Here is a 19,411-nt window from a genome sequence, read left to right as displayed (position 1 = left end):
CTCCTCCGGCGGCGCCGACGACTTTACGGCGAGCATCGGTTCCCGTGCACCGGATCTCAGATCTGAAAAACTCCTCTCGGGTTGACTTTCCGTCCCTAACCCTAGTTCATGTGCCCATGTTCATCATGCCGTAAATTTGCGTCTGTAACTCCGTTTTGGGCATATAGCATATCAAAATGTTCGGCCCAAAGAGTACATCATTTCATTCCATTGCATTATTTTCATTTGAGTTCATCTTGATGTCCAAAATGCTGTTAGAAGAGTGCTACTTGAGATAATTGTCAAATCTGCTGCTCCATTTAGATATTTATCATTTTTGCCATGATTATTGTGTGCATGATATGCCCATGAGTTCTACATATGTTTTGTTAAGGGTTTTTCCATCTTTCCAGAGGTGCAACCCATGTATTTTTGTGATGTGTGTGGTGACTAGCACGAGCTTGCAAAGTGAGGCACTTGGTAATGCTGATTTCAGGGACTTAGCATTTCCACTAAGTCCTTGACCTGTTTATCTCATATGGCCATATGTTCATGTTGTTTCCTAGTGATCCGTGCCTCTTTTGAGGATGATCAGTAAGGATGTTTTGTTAATCTTGTAGTGATCTATCCATCCATGTATTTATTTGCAATTATGGAGCACCTTAGCTTGAGTCAATCGAGCTCTACTTTTGCTATTTCGTGAATCTGGGCAAATTGTCTACTTGTTAGCGATTTTGCCGATGATGTTGTAGTTGATCCATGCATGCTATGCTATTGTTCTTGCCATGTCTAGCTTGTATTTTGTGTATTCTTGATGGGTGTATGCTTAGTTTGTCATGACATGCTTTGTAGTGAGTGCATCGAGCTCGTAAACATGCCTACTTGATATCTGTTTTCAGCATACTCCAGTTTTCACTAAGTCTGAGAACTGATTATGTTTTTGCCATGTTCACATGCTTGCAATTGTATTTTCTGATCCCTTTTGACTCAAGGTCACTAAGGGACTTTTGTTAAGATCTTTTAGTAGCTCCATGCCATGCTTTACTTTGCCATGTTCAGGTCATGTAGCATGTAGTTTTGTTGCTCCAAAGAGTGCTACCCGATCTGAAATTCCAGACAAGTGTTAATTTCACTAAGTCTGAGATCTGTTTACCATATGCATTTTTGCCATGCTTGTTTGAACCTGTTAATGGATGAATTGGCCGTATCTCAGTGCTAGACTTTTGTTAAGCATCATGAATGCATCCCTACCATGTATTTTGATGCCATGTTTGAATGTTGTAGCATGTTCATCTCATTGCATTTAGATGGCTACTTGCTGTAAATCGCAGAACGTGGCCATATTTGAATTGCTTGCCATTTCCAAACTGTAACTCCGATTCCGGCGTCCTTTATATCGTTTTCAAGCGATTTCATCTCATATTTCCAGTGACACACTTGGATTTCCAAGTTGAGGCCAGGTTCATGCATCCTTGTCAAATCTTGCATATGCATCCCGCATCGCATCCCGCATAGCATACCATCTTTGCATCATATTGTTTGAGCTTTGTACGTGGTTGATTGTGTTCCGTTTGCTTGTTTGTCTTGTTTTGGTAGAGCCGGGAGATGAGTTCGCTAACGAGGAGCCCGTTGAGTTTGCTTTCGAGGATCCAGTCAACTCCGACAACTTTGCAGGCAAGATGATCATACCCTCGAAATCACTACTATCATTGCTTTGCTAGATGCTCGCTCTTTTGCTATGCCATGCTACGATGCCTACCACTTGCTTTCAAGCCTCCCAAATTGCCATGTCAAACCTCTAACCCTCCATGTCCTAGCAAACCGTTGATTGGCTATGTTACCGCTTTGCTCAGCCCCTCTTATAGCGTTGCTAGTTGCAGGTGAACATTGGAGACCGTTCCTTGTTGGAACATTATTTACTCGTTGGGATATCATTATATTGCCATGTTATCTTAATGCCCACTCTTGCCGCCCTAGTCTCCGTCATATTGGTGTTATGTTCCCGGATTTTGCGTTCCTTACGCGGTTGGGTTATAATGGGAACCCCTTGATAGTTCGCCTTGATTAAAGCTTTTCCAGCAATGCCCAACCTTGGTTTTACCATTTGCCACCTAGCCTCTTTTCCCTTGGATTTCCGGAGCCCAAGGGTCATCTTATTTAAACCCCCCCCCCCCGGGCCAGTGCTCCTCTAAGTGTTGGTCCGACTGAGCTGCCTGCGGGGCCACCTCGGGGCAACTTGAGGGTTGGTTTTACTCGTAGCTAGTCTCATCTGAGTGTGCCCTAAGAACGAGATATGTGCAGCTCCTATCGGGATTTGTCGGCACATTCGGGCGGTGTTGCTGGTCTTGTTTTAACTTGTCGAAGTGTCTTGAAGAACCGGGATACCGAGTCTGATCGGAACGTCTCGGGAGGAGGTCTATTCCTTCATTGACCGTGAGAGCTTGTCATGGGCTAAGTTGGGACTCCCCTGCAGGGATTTGAACTTTCGAAAGCCGTGCCCGCGGTTATGGGCAGGTGGGAATTTGTTAATGTCCGGTTGTAGATAACTTGAACCTTAACTTAATTAAAATGAATCAACAGTGTGAGTTACCGTGATGGTCTCTTCTCGGCGGAGTCCGGGAAGTGAACACGGTGTTGGAGTAATGCTTGCGCAGGTTGTCATCTAGTTTCTCGCTCGCGCCTTGCCTCCTCTTCTCGCTCTCTTTTGCGAACAGGATAGCCACTATATATGCTAATCGCTTGCTGCAGCTCCACATATTTTACCTTGCCTTACCTATAAGCTTAAATAGTCTTGATCGCGAGGGTGCGAGATTGCTGAGTCCCTGTGGCTCACAGATTACTATTAAACCAGATGCAGGGCCTGATGATTCCGCTCCAGGTGACGCGCTCGAGCTCAAGTGGGAGTTCGACGAGGACTCTCAACGATACTATGTGTCTTTTCCTGATGATCAGTAGTGGTGCCCAGTTGGGGTGATCGGGACCGTGTCGCATGTTGGGTTATCTTTTATTTTGGCGCCGTAGTCGGGCCATGAGTGTTTGGATGATGTAATGTTATTTATGTACCTTGATTGACGTGGCGAGTGTAAGCCAACTATGTTATCTCCCCTTTATTATTTATATTACATGGGATGTTGTGAAGATTGCCTAACTTGCGACATATGCCTTCAATGCGATTATGCCTCTAAGTCGTGCCTCGACACGTGGGAGATATAGTCGCATCGAGGGTGTTACACCCATGGGCTGAAGTGGGCTGGTGCCCCCCCCCCATGGGCCTCCCCTGCGCCTAGGGTTGGAAACCCTAGGGGTGGGGGCGCCCCACTTGGCTTGGGGGGCACTCCATCCCCCTTGCCCCCCCCCTTGGAGATTCAATCTCCTAAGGCCGGTGCCCCCTAGGGGTCCTATATATAGTGGGGGGAGGGCAGCCGCACCCTAGCCCCTGGAGCCTCCCTCTCCCTCCCGTGACACTCCTCCCTCTCCCTGAGCTTGGCGAAGCCCTGCCGAGATCACCGTTGCTTCCACCACCACGCCGTCGTGCTGCTGGATCTTCATCAACCTCTCCTTCCCCTTGTTGGCTCAAGTTGGAGGAGACGTCTTCCCAACCGTACGTGTGTTGAACGCGGAGGTGCCGTCCGTTCGGCGCTAGGTCATCGGTGATTTGGATCACGACGAGTACGACTCCATCAACCCCATTGTCTTGAACGCTTCTGCGCGCGATCTACAAGGGTATGTAGATGCACTCCTCTCTCCCTCGTTGCTAGATGACTCCATAGATTGATCTTGGTGATGCGGAAAATTTTAAAATTCTGCTATGTTCCCCATCAGTGGCATCATGAGCTAGGTCTATGCGTAGTTTCTATGCACGAGTAGAACACAAAGCAGTTGTGGGCGTGGATATTGTCAATTTGCTTGTCGTTACTAGTCTTATCTTGATTCGGCGGCATCGTGGGATGAAGCGGCCCGGACCGACCTTACACGTACGCTTACATGAGACTGGTTCCACCGATTGACATGCACTAGTTGCATAAGGTGGCTGGCGGGTGTCTGTCTCTCCCACTTTAGTCGGATCGGATTCGATGAAAAGGGTCCTTATGAAGGGTAAATAGAAATTGGCATATCACGTTGTGGTTTTGGCGTAGGTAAGAAACGTTCTTGCTAGAAACCTATAGCAGCCACGTAAAAACTTGCAACAACAATTAGAGGACATCTAACTTGTTTTTGCAACATGTGTCGTGTGATGTGATATGGCCAAAAGGATGTGATGAATGATATATGTGATGTATGAGATTGATCATGTTCTTGTAATAGGAATCACGACTTGCATGTCGATGAGTATGACAACTGGCAGGAGCCATAGGAGTTGTCTTAATTTATTTATGACCTGCGTGTCAACATAAACGTCATGTAATTACTTTACTTTATTGCTAAAGTGTTAGCCATAGTAGTAGAAGTAATAGATGACAAGACAACTTCAAGAAGACACGATGATGGAGATCATGGTGTCATGCTGGTGACAACGATGATCATGAAGCCCCGAAGATGGAGATCAAAAGGAGCAAATGATATTGGCCATATCATGTCACTATTTGATTGCATGTGATGTTTATCATGTTTTGCATCTTATTTGCTTAGAACGACGGTAGCTTAAATAAGATGATCCCTCGTAATAATTTCAAGAAAGTGTTCCCCCTAACTATGCACCGTTGCGAAGGTTCGTTGTTTCGAAGCACCACGTGATGATCGGGTGTGATAGATTCTAACGTTCGAATACAACGGGTATAAGCCAGATTTACACACGCAATACACTTAGGTTGACTTGACGAGCCTAGCATGTACAGACATGGCCTCGGAACACGGAAGACCGAAAGGTCGAGCATGAGTCGTATAGAAGATACGATCAACATGAAGATCTTCACCGATGTTGACTAGTCCGTCTCACGTGATGATCGGACACGGCCTAGTTGACTCGGATCACTTTTCACTTAGATGGCTAGAGGGATGTCTATCTGAGTGGGAGTCCATTGAATAATTTGATTAGATGAACTTAATTATCATGAACTTAGTCTAAAATCTTTACACTATGTCTTGTAGATCAAATGGCCCACACTAATGTTGCCCTCAACTTCAACGCGTTCCTAGAGAAAACCAAGCTGAAAGATGATGGCAACAACTATACGGACTGGGTCCGGAACCTGAGGATCATCCTCATAGCTGCCAAGAAAGATTATGTCCTAGAAGCACCGCTAGGTGACACACCCATCCCAGAGAACCAAGACGTTATGAACGCTTGGCAGTCACGTGCTGATGATTACTCCCTCGTTCAGTGCGGCATTCTTTACAGCTTAGAACCGGGGCTCCAAAAGCGTTTTGAGCGACACGGAGCATATGAGATGTTCGAAGAGCTGAAAATGGTTTTCCAAGCTCATGCCCGGGTCGAGAGATATGAAGTCTCCGACAAGTTCTTCAGCTGTAAGATGGAGGAAAATAGTTCTGTCAGTGAGCACATACTCAAAATGTCTGGGTTGCATAACCGCTTGACTCAGCTAGGAGTTAATTTCCCGGATGACGCGGTCATTGACAGAATCCTTCAATCGCTTCCACCGAGCTACAAGAGCTTTGTGATGAACTTCAATATGAAGGGGATGGAAAAGACCATTCCTGAGGTATATTCAATGCTGAAATCAGCGAAGGTGGAAATCAAAAAGGAACATCAAGTGTTGATGGTGAATAAAACCACTAAGTTCAAGAAAGGCAAGGGTAAAAAGAACTTCAAGAAGGACGGCAAGGGAGTTGCCACGCCCGGTAAGCAAGCTGCCGGGAAGAAGTCAAAGAATGGACCCAAGCCTGAGACTGAGTGTTTTTATTGCAAGGGAAGTGGTCACTGGAAGCGGAACTGCCCCAAATACTTAGCGGACAAGAAGGCCGGCAACATTAAAGGTATATGTGATATACATGTAATTGATGTGTACCTTACCAGTACTCGTAGTAGCTCCTGGGTATTTGATACCGGTGCGGTTGCTCACATTTGTAACTCAAAGCAGGAGCTGCGGAATAAGCGGAGACTGGCGAAGGACGAGGTGACGATGCGCGTCGGGAATGGTTCCAAGGTCGATGTGATCGCCGTCGGCACGCTACCTCTACATTTACCTACGGGATTAGTTTTAAACCTCAATAATTGTTATTTAGTGCCAGCTTTGAGCATGAACATTGTATCAGGATCTCGTTTAATTTGAGATGGCTACTCATTTAAATCCGAGAATAATGGTTGTTCTATTTATATGAGAGATATGTTTTATGGTCATGCTCCGCTGGTGAATGGTTTATTCTTAATGAATCTCGAGCGTAATGTTACACATATTCATAGTGTGAATACCAAAAGATGTAAGGTTGATAATGATAGTCCCACATACTTGTGGCACTGCCGTCTTGGTCACATAGGTGTCAAACGCATGAAGAAGCTCCATGCAGATGGACTTTGGAGTCTCTTGATTACGAATCATTTGACACGTGCGAACCATGCCTCATGGGTAAAATGACCAAGACTCCGTTCTCAGGAACGATGGAGCGAGCAACCAACTTATTGGAAATCATACATACTGATGTGTGCGGTCCAATGAGTGTTGAGGCTCGTGGTGGCTGTCGTTATGTTCTCACCCTCAATGATGACTTGAGTAGATATGGGTATGTCTACTTAATGAAACGCAAGTCTGAGACCTTTGAAAAGTTCAAGGAATTTTAGAGTGAGGTCGAGAATCAACGTGACAGGAAAATCAAGTTCTTGCGATCAGATCATGTGGGAGAATACTTGAGTCACGAATTTGGCACACACTTAAGGAAATGTGGAATAGTTTCACAACTCACGCCGCCTGGAACACCTCAGCGTAATGGTGTGTCCGAACGTCGTAATCGCATTCTATTGGATATGGTGCGATCTATGATGTCTCTTACCGATTTACCACAGTCATTTTGGGGCTATGCTTTAGAGACTGCCGCATTCACTTTAAATAGGGCTCCGTCGAAATCCGTTGAGACGACACCGTATGAATTATGGTTTGGGAAGAAACCTAAGCTGTCGTTTCTAAAAGTTTGGGGATGCGATGCTTATGTCAAGAAACTTCAACCTGAAAAGCTCGAACCCAAGTCGGAAAAATGCGTCTTCATAGGATACCCTAAAGAAACTATTGGGTATACCTTCTACCTCAGATCCGAAGGCAAGATCTTTATTGCCAAGAATGGATCCTTTCTAGAGAAAGAGTTTCTCTCGAAAGAAATAAGTGGGAGGAAAGTAGAACTCGATGAAGTATTACCTCTTGAACCGGTAAGTGGCGCAGCTCAAGAAAATGTTCCTGAGGTGCCTGCACCGACTAGAGAGGAAGTTAATGATGATGATCATGAAACTTCAGATCAAGTTGCTACTGAACTTCGTAGGTCCACAAGGACACGTTCCGCACCAGAGTGGTACGGCAACCCTGTCTTGGAAATCATGTTGTTAGACAATGGTGAACCTTCGAACTATGAAGAAGCGATGGCGGGCCCAGATTCCGACAAATGGCTGGAAGCCATGAAATCCGAGATAGGATCCATGTATGAAAACGAAGTATGGACTTTGACTGACTTGCCCGATGATCGGCGATCCATAGAAAATAAATGGATCTTTAAGAAGAAGACAGACGCGGATGGTAATGTAACCATCTATAAAGCTCGGCTTGTCGCTAAGGGTTATCGACAAGTTCAAGGGGTTGACTATGATGAGACTTTCCCACCCGTAGCGAAGCTGAAGTCTGTTCGAATCATGTTAGCAATTGCCACATTCTATGATTATGACATATGGCAAATGGACGTCAAAACGGCATTCGTTAATGGTTTCCTTAAGGAAGAATTGTATATGATGCAGCCGGAAGGTTTTGTCGATCCTAAGAATGCTGACAAGGTGTGCAAGCTCCAACGCTCGATTTATGGGCTGGTGCAAGCATCTCGGAGTTGGAACATTCGTTTTGATGAGATGATCAAAGCGTTTGGGTTTACGCAGACTTATGGAGAAGCCTGCATTTACAAGAAAGTGAGTGGGAGCTCTGTAGCATTTCTCATATTGTATGTGGATGACATACTGTTGATGGGAAATGATATAGAATTCTTGGAAAGTATAAAGGCCTACTTGAACAAGTGTTTTTCAATGAAGGATCTTGGAGAAGCTGCTTATACATTAGGCATCAAGATCTATAGAGATAGATCAAGACGCCTCATTGGTCTTTCACAGAGTATGTACCTTGATAAGATATTAAAGAAGTTCAAAATGGATTAGTCAAAGAAGGGGTTCTTGCCTGTATTGCAAGGTATGAGATTGAGCACGGCTCAATGCCCGACCACGGCAGAAGATAGAGAAAAGATGAGTGTCATCCCCTATGCCTAGGCCATATGGTCTATCATGTATGCTATGCTGTGTACCAGACCTGATGTAAACCTTGCCGTAAGTTTGGTAGGAAGGTACCAAAGTAATCCCGGCATGGAACACTGGACAACGGTCAAGAATATCCTGAAGTACCTGAAGAGGGCTAAGGATATGTTTCTCGTTTATGGAGGTGACGAAGAGCTCATCGTAAAGGGTTACGTCGATGCTAGCTTCGACACAGATCTGGATGACTCTAAGTCACAAACCGGATACGTGTATATTTTGAATGGTGGGGTAGTAAGTTGGTGCAGTTGCAAGCAAAGCGTTGTGGCGGGATCTACATGTGAAGCGGAGTACATGGCAGCCTCGGAGGAAGCACAAGAGGCAATCTGGGTGAAGGAGTTCATTACCGACCTAGGAGTCATACCCAATGTGCCGGGCCCGATGACTCTCTTCTATGACAACACTGGATCTATTGCCCTTGCCAAGGAGCCCAGGTTTCACAGGAAGACCAGGCATATCAAGCGTCGCTTCAACTCCATTCGTGAAAGTGTTCAAAATGGAGACATAGATATTTGTAAAGTACATACGGACCTGAATGTGGCAGATCCATTGACTAAACCTCTCCCTACAGCAAAACATGATCAACACCAGAGCTGCATGGGTGCTCGATTCATCACAATGTAACTAGACTATTGACTCTAGTTCAAGTGGGAGACTGTTGGAAATATGCCCTAGAGCCAATAATAAAATGGTTATTATTATATTTCTTTGTTCATGCTATAATTGTGTTATCCGGAAATCGTAATACATGTGTGAATACATAGACCACAACACATCCCTAGTGAGCCTCTAGTTGACTAGCTCGTTGATCAAAAGATAGTCATGGTTTCCTGACTATGGACATTGGATGTCATTGATAACGGGATCACATCATTAGGAGAATGATGTGATGGACAAGACCCAATCCTAAGCATAGCTCAAAGATCGTGTAGTTCGTTTGCTATAGCTTTTCCGAATGTCAAGTATCATTTCCTTAGACCATGAGATTGTGCAACTCCTGGATACCATAGGAGTGCTTTGGGTGTGCCAAACGTCACAACATAACTGGGTGACTATAAAGGTACACTATAGGTATCTCCGAAAGTGTCTGTTGGGTTGGCACGAATTGAGACTGGGATTTGTCACTCCGTATGACGGAGAGGTATCTCTGGGCCCACTCGGTAATGCATCATCATAATGAGCTCAATGTGACCAAGTGGTTGATCACGGGATCATGCATTACGGTACGAGTAAAGTGACTTGCCGGTAACGAGACTGAACGAGGTATTGGGATACCGACGATCGAGTCTCGGGCAAGTAACGTACCGATTGACAAAGGGAATTGCATACGGGATTGATCGAATCCTCGACATCGTGGTTCATCCGATGAGATCATCGAGGAGCATGTGGGAGCCAACATGGGTATCCAGATCCCGCTGTTGGTTATTGACCAGAGAGTCGTCTCGGTCATGTCTGCGTGTCTCCCGAACCCGTAGGGTGAACACACTTAAGGTTCGGTGACGCTAGGGTTGTTGAGATATTAGTATACGGTAACCGAAAGTTGTTCGGAGTCCCAGATGAGATCCCGGACGTCACGAGGAGTTCCGGAATGGTTCAGAAGTGAATATTTATATATAGGAAGTCAAGTTTCGGTCATCGGGAAAGTTTTCGGGGTAATCGGTATTGTACCGGGACCACCGGAAGGGTCCTGGGGGTCCACCGGGTGGGGCCACCTATCCCGAAGGGCCCCATGGGCTGAAGTGGGAGGGGAACCAGCCCCTAGTGGGCTGGTGCGCCCCCCCATGGGCCTCCCCTGCGCCTAGGGTTGGAAACCCTAGGGGTGGGGGCGCCCCACTTGGCTTGGGGGGCACTCCACCCCCTTTGGCCGCCGCCCCCTTGTAGATTCAATCTCCTAGGGCCGGCGCCCCCCTAGGGGTCCTATATATAGTGGGGGGAGGGAGGGCAGCCACACCCTAGCCCATGGCGCCTCCCTCTCCCTCCCGTGACACTCCTCCCTCTCCCTGAGCTTGGCGAAGCCCTGCCGAGATCACCGTTGCTTCCACCACCACGCCATCGTGCTGCTGGATCTTCATCAACCACTCCTTCCCCCTTGCTGGATCAAGTTGGAGGAGACGTCTTCCCAACCGTACGTGTGTTGAACGCGGAGGTGTTGTCCGTTCGGCGCTAGGTCATCGGTGATTTGGATCACGACGAGTACGACTCCATCAACCCCGTTCTCTTGAACGCTTTCGCGCGCGATCTACAAGGGTATGTAGATGCACTCCTCTCTCCCTCATTGCTAGATGACTCCATAGATTGATCTTGGTGATGCGTAGAAAATTTTAAAATTCTGCTACGTTCCCCATCATTCATCTCATTGAATACTTGACTATGGCTTGCTTAGTGTAGTCTACCTTCCGCTGCATGGTAATAGAGTTGTTTCTATCGTTTGTCTTCGAAACTTCCATGTTTTGAAGACTTTCATAAAAATCGCCTATTCACCCCCCTAGTCGATAACTAGCACTTTCAGAGCTAGTCACCTGGGCTACCCCTTGTCCTTTTACAAACAACAAAAAACATCAAATATTCATAATTCCGTTTAACTAGTCCTTGTGTGCTCTCCCACTCACCGGACAATGAAGATCATGAGGTGAGGAGGTTTATATTTTCGAAAAGGGGGATAATCCCAGTCTCTGCATCAAGCGATGCACATAATGATTTTTATTAAATTATTGAACAAAGCCTTGCAAAGTAAATACATGAGACAATCAAAGCCACCTTCCTAGCGAACATTGTCACCATACCTACAAATTTGATGATGTGCTCTGATCTCGCATCAACACACACCATGAGATCATGTGGTCTCATCAATCCACCCGCTGGCTAGCCGGAAGCTCCAACCGGTCTAGCAGACCCTAAACATGCACCACATGCGCAAAATAATCCGTCGTCGCCATCTTCCCCCGCCCCATGTTCAGGAGTGCTCAATGCATTGACCTTGGCAAGCCCTTCTACCGTCGACGCCACCATGATTCCAGACAACTCCATCCTTCTGTGTGTGCCCATCAACACGTGTCCAGCACTGAGACCCCACTGCGCCACGCCGCTGATACCCACTCTTGTTGATGCTGAAGATGAACCACTGCTCCACCTCCTTCCCTTTCCAGCTAGCACTTGCTCTAAAATGATGCCCCCTGGATGGAGAACGACACCGAAGGTGCCGTCATCATCCGATCCAAGATACCCAGATATGAGGCGATGAGGTGGCGATCAAGAATGAAAACACTGCCACACATTGCAATGCTTCGATTGAATGGAGACTAATGTTGGAACTGTGCATTCGTGTTGACTAAAGTATTACACATATCCTTTCCATCTTCCTTTGAAGAGAATTAGGTAAAAAAATTACCAAAAGATCGTCGAATAACTTTTGGTCCATATGTGATTGTGTTCCAAAGATTCCGGTTGCTCAGCTAAAAAAAGAGAGGTTCTGGTTGCTTAGGGATGTTTATTTCTCTAGTAAACAGACAACGGTTGCAAAGGCTTTCTCAAAATGTTGCTATATAAAGAAGTTGCGCTATGAGCTGAATTGATACATCAACACATCTACTATAGAGCTACTTCATTGATGGAGGGGACGCTCAGAACGTACATGAATCTTCATGTGCTCTCTATGATGGCAATATTGAATTACATATAAGCATCCAACCACATTGCAGTTGCACCACATGATATCAAGTAGTCCTATTTAAGCGTGAGAACACATGGAACATGATCATAATTCACAAGGAAGAAATCTTGCGTACCCGAGCCGAGCAAAGAATAGAACCTACCGATTGCTATGTATCATCATGCCATGCTTGCACGCTGCCAAAACCCACAGATGACTAGGACTTGGAAGCATCAGGATATGCGAGTGTGCTGGACTGGATACAATTAGGGCTTCAGCCATGCCCCCCACCGTCTACGCCTTATGCTTAGTATTTTTTGTCTCTCATGACTTTGCTTTCTTGCTCTATGTGTGCGCACGTTCAAATTGGGATGTGTGCACTCTAGTAGTGCAGAGTTCGGATATGTGCTTATTATCCAAGTACCCCCTTAATGCTGTGTTAATAAGAACGCCCTTTATCGAAAAAAAATCAAGCAGTAAGTCACGTCACCATCATAAAAACCATCTTTAGATAACTCATGAAAAGCCCAAGCCAATCCTAAGACCTTCGAGAGGAGGTATCATAGAACAGTACCATGCATCCTTATGCAATGCCAACTAGTCATATGAATAATATCATTAAGCAACAAATGTTCACTATACACATGACAAGATATCATGTGCAGGAAACTTGACTTTATGCAAACCTTAGTAAATTAATACGGGATTTAATTCTCAGCATGATTCAGCTATACACGCATCACCAAACTGCAAATCTATGCACCTTCATATAATTTGTGTGTTTTCTTTCACTAGCCATCATTCTTCTTTTTACAGAGTAACTAGAGATATAAATCAGATGCTCATAGTCTGATTCAAATAGAGGTGAAGATAGATAAGACATCAAACAAGTAGGGCTAACAAAACAAGGTACTGGTGGTATTTATAGCTGGGTGAATGACTATGTCGGTTTGAGTACGCAGTATATGTGAGTGATTTGGTTCGCATGCATGCCTCCACTTGTCTTTCTGTGAGCTATACTAGTGACAGGTGTTATTTGCGTGGCTAGCCATTAGTTGGCATTTACTTTGTGTGTAAGAAAATGAGATAGGGGTTCAATTGTAAATTTTCAAACTATATAGAGGTTTGGAGAACAAATGTTGTGTGCATGGCTAAATGCTATTTGCTGAAATAAAAATTAAATGTCAGACGTTGCTATGATTTTTAACTAATGTTTGTTATCTATTTTTTACGGTTTTTACATTAGACACGAGTTTTCCAAACAAAAGAAAAAGACAAATAGGGTTTCATGTTACTGAATCAGTGTTGGGCAGGCCAGGTGATTTTAACCGTCTGAACTCTGGACCGTTGGATGACTAGGTGAAAAGGCCTTCGCCTTCGTGGGTTGAAACTGTTTGACCGGTACAGTTAATTGAACAACAGAAACAGATGCCCGGTACAGTTATGTGGAGAACAGATGACTGTTACCAATATAGACGAATTGGAATTGTATTTGATTTAAATTGAGCGCTGATCAATAGCTTACTTGTTTGTTATTTTTGAACCAAATCTTCAAAGATCGGTTTCATTCATTCCTCCGTCCATCACCGTTAGATCCATTTGTTATTCCGTTTGTTCGTTTGTTGGTTTGATCAGTTGATGTCTGTATTTTTGATTGCATGGTGTGATGTTTCGTGTTTGCAGGAAGGAGAAAACTGATCCAACAGAGAGCACCGGTGGCGCCGAAATAGGATCATCTATGAGATATGTCCATACTCGAGTATTTAACAAAAAGTTACCACAATTCGTCCAATCGTACCTACAAACTACCACTTTACAAATTTGTGCCGAAAACTATCATTTTTGATTAATTTTTGACTAAAAACTACCATATCTGAAAAGTGCCCGATTCAACCAGTTTAAACCTGTTTATAACAGGTTGGGCCCACTCATAAGCGCTGACGTGGCAGAGTAGTCAACTCCGCTAGATTGACCATTATATTGACTGTTATGACATGTGGGACCAATATGTGAGCTCTATCTTCTTCCATGGAACTCCCCATCTACGGTCGGGTCCGCATCTACAGGCCAACGCCATTCTTTCTCTTTGCGGAGGCTTTGAGCGAGGGAAGGAGCGAGCTAGCAGCAGGACCATGTTCCGGACACAGGTGGCGGTGGTGAGGGAGATGGGGACGGGGTGGCGGAGGGCTTTTTGAACCTCGGAGCGCCGGGATGGGCAGCGGGGGTAGCAACCCGTCGAGCCTGGCGCCCATGACCCCGCTGCAGCCGGCGCCGGTGTTCGTGTCTACCAGGAAGTGGATGGCGCTGCTGCAGGCCATCTCGGCGCCGTCCTCGCCCAGACCCAGCTCCAAATTCGCGCTCTTCCTTCGATTTGGCCGGAGGTGGAGAAGGAGGTCGTTGAGCGACGAGATGGCTACAGAGCGGGGGAGGAGGTCAGCCCCGTGCGCGTCGCCAGGGGCCGTGGAGGCGCGGGCCAGGGATAGCCACCACGCACGGGAAGCTCCTTCCATGATTGGGGTGGTTGGATGCCATCGGCGCTCACCACGGACGAGGCATGGTCACCATCCACCAGCTCGTGTGCGGCCGGTGCTGCTCACAACTGCGACTGCTTGCGCCCGGCCATGGTAGCTCGTGCTCCAGGACGAATACAACCTGCTCGAGGAAATGTCCCAAAGGAATCTGTTTCAGGGAGAAGAGGTTGATGATGACATGTGGGTCGCATACGTCATAACGCACAACTTACCGATCAATCTAACAGAGTTTGACTACTATGCCACGTCAGCGCTTACATGCGGGCCATCCTTATCAGAAAGGCGTTTAGAAAAGGTGAATCGGACATTTTTGAGACATGGTAGTTTTTAGTCAAAGATTAGTTGAAAAATGATAGTTTTCGGCACAAATTTGTAAAGTGGTAGTTTGTAGGCACGATTGGACGAATTGTGATAGTTTTTTGTTAAACACTCTCCATACTCCATATGGCAGATTTTATTCAAAAGCAGCGCTACACCATCGCACAAAATTTAGCCCTACAGCATCCGTACTTAGCCACCACCGGATCCATACTTCTTGCCAAAGACGACCACCTGGAGCTTGTCATACACAGCAAGGACACCAGCACCCGCAACGGCACGAAGGATGTTGGCGCCAGCACCCTTGAAGAGGGACTTGGCGCCCTCCTCGGCGATGATCTTCCTGAAAGCATCCATGGAGTTCTTATACTTCACGGACTCACCGGATGTCATCATCATACGGCGGCGCACGGTATCAATGGGATACGAGGCGAGCCCAGCACCCATCGTTACACCCCAGCCAAGCAAGAAACTGGCAAGCAAGTTATCCTGCAGAATATGCATAGTGAAGAAATATGGTATTAGTGAGATATGTACAGAATGAATTTACAGAAACAATGGTATGGTTACTGACCTCAAGAGAACCAACAAGAACCGCTGGCTTGAGGGAGTCGTACATTCCGAAGTAAAGACCTCGATAAACGATGATGCCCACACAGGAGACGTTGAAGCCACGGTACAAGCCGCGGACACCGTCGCTGGCGAGGGTCTTGCGATAGACATCTACGATGCCGTCGAACTGCCTCTGGCCACCCACCTTTGCAGCCTTGGCATCATTGGCGAGACGAGTACGAGCGTAATCCAGAGAATACACAAACAACAGAGAAGAAGCACCGGCGGCCCCTCCGGAAGCTATGTTGCCGAAGAACCACTTCCAGTACCCATCCTTGTCCTTTCTAAAGTTGAACATGCGCTTAAAGTGGTCCTTGAAGGCAAAGTTCAAGGCCTGAAGCAAAGGTGGAAATCATTCAGTCCATTTCATGGCAAGAAAAATGTAGAAACAAAAGAGCTAATGGTAGGGTACAGGATGCATGACCTGAGTCGGGAAATAACGGATAACATTGGCCGTGTTTCCCCTCCAGAGTGCAACCACACCCTCATCTTTTATTGTGCGGGTGAAGCAATCGCCGATACTTTTGTAAGGATGAGAAAGCCTACCACTCTTGATCATTTCATCCTGGTTCTGAATCAAGAGCTTAACACGCTCAATCGGAGCAGCCGCCGTTTTGGAGACGGCAGCAGAAACTCCACCCATTAGAAAATCAATCATGAATCCAGAAAAACCCTTCTCTTCGGGTGCGGGGGCACGGATCGGGGATGGTGTATTGCGAGGCAAACGCCCAATACTTCCATTCGTCTGATGGTATTTTGTCACAGAAAAATTGCGTGCATAATGTGCATTGTTGATTACATGACTTCTCGTGGCAGAAGAAGATATTTGTCTCAACAACATGGACTGTCCATGGAGCTTCTGGACCACATATGGAGGGCACAGTTCATCCATCGTTTCAGTATGCAAGTCAGAAGTGATCTGTTAGACAACAAATTGCGGACAAGTCTGGGTTAGATTGAAGTTAATCTTACCCGCAAAAAAAAGAAGTTAATCCATCAAACAAATCTAAGATTATAAATAGCTCGTACAAAGTTGCAAGTAGAACACAAAAATATTAAAGGGAATTTATGTTCCAACTACATTCCTTTAAGGATGAGTGCAGCAGAAAATATTACAATTGAATATAATAGCAGTAGGGAAAACAACTACATATTTAACGGCATATTGATGTGCACCCAAATAATATAAACAAAATAAAAATGTTAGTATTCAAGTAAACATGAAAATACATCGCCAACATTACGGTCAGTAGGAGGTTGATGATATTAAAAGTTTGCACTTAACTACGAACTAAGCTTAGCTCAGAGGCTAGGTTCCTTGTCATGAGACCTGCCCACCCAGGTTCAAGTCTAGACTTGACATGGGTGGGTTTGCATTTTCTTTGATTTCTCCCGGCCTCTTCGACACTATTCTTTCAACGGTATAGCTTGGCGTGCCTGTCAACTACGAGACGTATGTGGCGACTTCCTCAATCTAAGATCCGTTGGCTCAATCTCTTGGAGGTACTCATAGGTGTAGGGTTAAGGTAGGGTGTGCGTGCGCGTATGTGAGTGTTTGTGTTTGTAGTCTGTTTCTCAAAACACAAAGTTGCACTTATCTCCCTAGAGACTAAAGCACTATTTGGTGTGGTGGTAACTTGGTAAGTCCCAACAACCAAACTATTGCTTGAGGGTCCCGGGGTTCAAGCCCATATATAGTACCAAGTTCTTTATTGTGATTTTTCTTTCGCCGGCATGTGGGGTTCATCAATTTGACAAGTAGAAATTGCCAATGTCATGAATCAAACACAAGACCATGATGTCTAGAGTAGTACTTGCATATAATATACACCCTAAAAAAACTTGCATATAATATAAAAGCTAAATGTCATTTTTTTAGAAAAATAAATCAAGAAATATGATTTTGCTGAAACATTTCCAAATATTCTCCCTTAACTTCCAGAATCGGATGGAATCCCCATATCTTGAATGAAGCGAAAGAGACGTAAGAAAATGAAGTTGTATTCCTACTTCTAAGACCCATCTTGGGATATAAGGCATCATTGAGTACTCAACACCCTTTCCATGTGAGGGCACAGGGCAGTCGTGTTGTGTGCCAAAAAGTTAAAAACATGGGTAATACTATTCAGCGAACGTTCGCTAGGTGCATGGCAGAACGAACATTTTTCACGGCAACTTATGTGTTGGGAGCATGGCAGTTCTTTCAAGCGAACAGGGCAATTTTCGCAGTTAAATCCTCTATTTGCCAGTATAGTTCTCATGTGTTCGTGAAGAAATTGTCATGTGCTTTCATAGAATTTGACATAAAAAAACATTCGCAATTGTCATGCCCCACAGCGAACGTTCACCGGCTAGGCCAAATTAGCAGCAACAAGCCTGATCACTGCGGAACTGAACTTCCCTACTGAGACTGGGAGCAATTCTGAAGGAACAAAGCGATTCTAAAAACAGAATTATCCACGGACAAATGTGAAGAACTCTCAAAAACAGATATTGCTGGTTTCCGTTTGCCCCTGCACCGGACTCCGAGGCTAGCGGCGGCTATTGGAGTGGAAACGAAGATCTAGCATCAGAAGCACCACACGAAGATCTAAATAGCCTAGAAACCATGAAGAAACCACAAGCATCTACAGCTGCAAACAACAAACTGATATTCTACCTTTCTTTACCTGCAGAGAATGGTCGACAGTTTATCTGCCGGCTCGGTGGACTCTGCGAGGAGAGGAATGATCGGAGGTCCAATACCAAGCCTTAGTTTTGCTGCTGATCGCTTGATCTTCTCCTTTTGTTCGCCTGGATATCTGTTCTTTCATCCCGTTCTGTATCAATGTCAGCGCAGAGCTGAGGTTAAAAAAACATAAAGAAGGGTCGAGAGAGAGCTGCCCTGCCCCCGTGTGCTCGTTCGGTTGGCGTCTGATCTTCTTCCAGAGAGCTCCATGGGACACCTTGCCGCCGCTTCTCGCACTTTCTAGGACGAGTGGTGAGCTGGACCATTCTATCATTTTCAGCTCAGTTTTTCTTATTGAATTCAGAGATCGGAATGACTTGTCTTTGGCAAAATTTTCTTTGACTTGTTTGTTGTCATTTAGCGATAACAATTAGACAAACTAATTAGGGCTGCACATTCAGTCGATAACAACAAGGCTTAGTTACCAGTGCCGCAACTTTGGTTTCTTTTTATAGCATCACACCTTCGGCTTACTTCAGTGTTTATAGTTGTCTCTAGATGGTCTACGGATCTAGATATAATTTTTATTATTTCTAATGTTCGTTGTATTATCATGATTGAACATGAATAGATCAAAAGTTTTTCATGCTAAAAAAACTTTAATTTCTTTTTTTTATTCGACAGGGTTCGGTTTCTTCAACTCTTTAGATTGACAGCAGAAACAACGATTTATTTTGCGGCAACGTACGACTTCTTCAACTTTTCAGATCGCTGATAAAGAATTACAAATCTGCCTTACAAGGTGATACCTCAACCAATGTTTCTTCAACGGATTTTAAATCTCGCTTGTTGATAATAAATGGCTATTATGGTCTAAAAGAAAGAAATCTCGTTTTTTTAAAACTGTTTGTAGATAAATGCAGCAAACCACATGAACATGATTTTCGCCATGTTTTTATTTTTTACTGTAAGTGTCGACGAAAAAATATGGCTCGCCAATGAGCTTTATGATTTTATTTTATTTTGCGGGTGAATGAGCTTTATGATTTGACGCATGAAGTTATTTGAATCTTATTTAGGGGCTGCTGCGTCACTTAAAGTCGTTTCAGCAAACAGGCACCTCGGGAACGTATCCGGTGCACCAACACTTGTGGTGCTACCGGTGCACCAGATGCCGTACAACACTTTAAAAAATCTGAAAAAAA

General features: G+C 45.1%; 1 protein-coding gene across 2 annotated transcripts; it reads right to left on the bottom strand.

The window, feature by feature from the left end:
- Nucleotides 1-14,983: 14,983 nt before the first annotated feature.
- Nucleotides 14,984-18,397, bottom strand: LOC119334257 (ADP,ATP carrier protein 1, mitochondrial-like). Of its 2 annotated transcripts, none has more exons than XM_037606858.1 (4): nt 18,198-18,397; nt 15,963-16,457; nt 15,501-15,872; nt 14,984-15,415 (listed from the first exon to the last, which is right to left on the bottom strand). In XM_037606858.1, the coding sequence occupies exons 2-4, from the start codon at nt 16,428-16,430 to the stop codon at nt 15,119-15,121; spliced, it is 1,137 nt and encodes a 378-aa protein (XP_037462755.1). In that variant the 5' UTR covers nt 16,431-16,457; nt 18,198-18,397; the 3' UTR covers nt 14,984-15,118. The 2 variants fall into 2 exon arrangements, with proteins under 2 accessions (XP_037462755.1, XP_037462756.1); XM_037606859.1 differs by having other exon boundaries at nt 18,208-18,397.
- Nucleotides 18,398-19,411: the final 1,014 nt, after the last annotated feature.

Source organism: Triticum dicoccoides, chromosome 7A (assembly GCF_002162155.2).
Source record: "Triticum dicoccoides isolate Atlit2015 ecotype Zavitan chromosome 7A, WEW_v2.0, whole genome shotgun sequence".
Taxonomy (NCBI): Eukaryota; Viridiplantae; Streptophyta; class Magnoliopsida; order Poales; family Poaceae; genus Triticum; species Triticum dicoccoides.
Note: the sequence above shows the minus strand (reverse complement) of the source record. Positions and strands in the feature narration are given on the sequence as shown.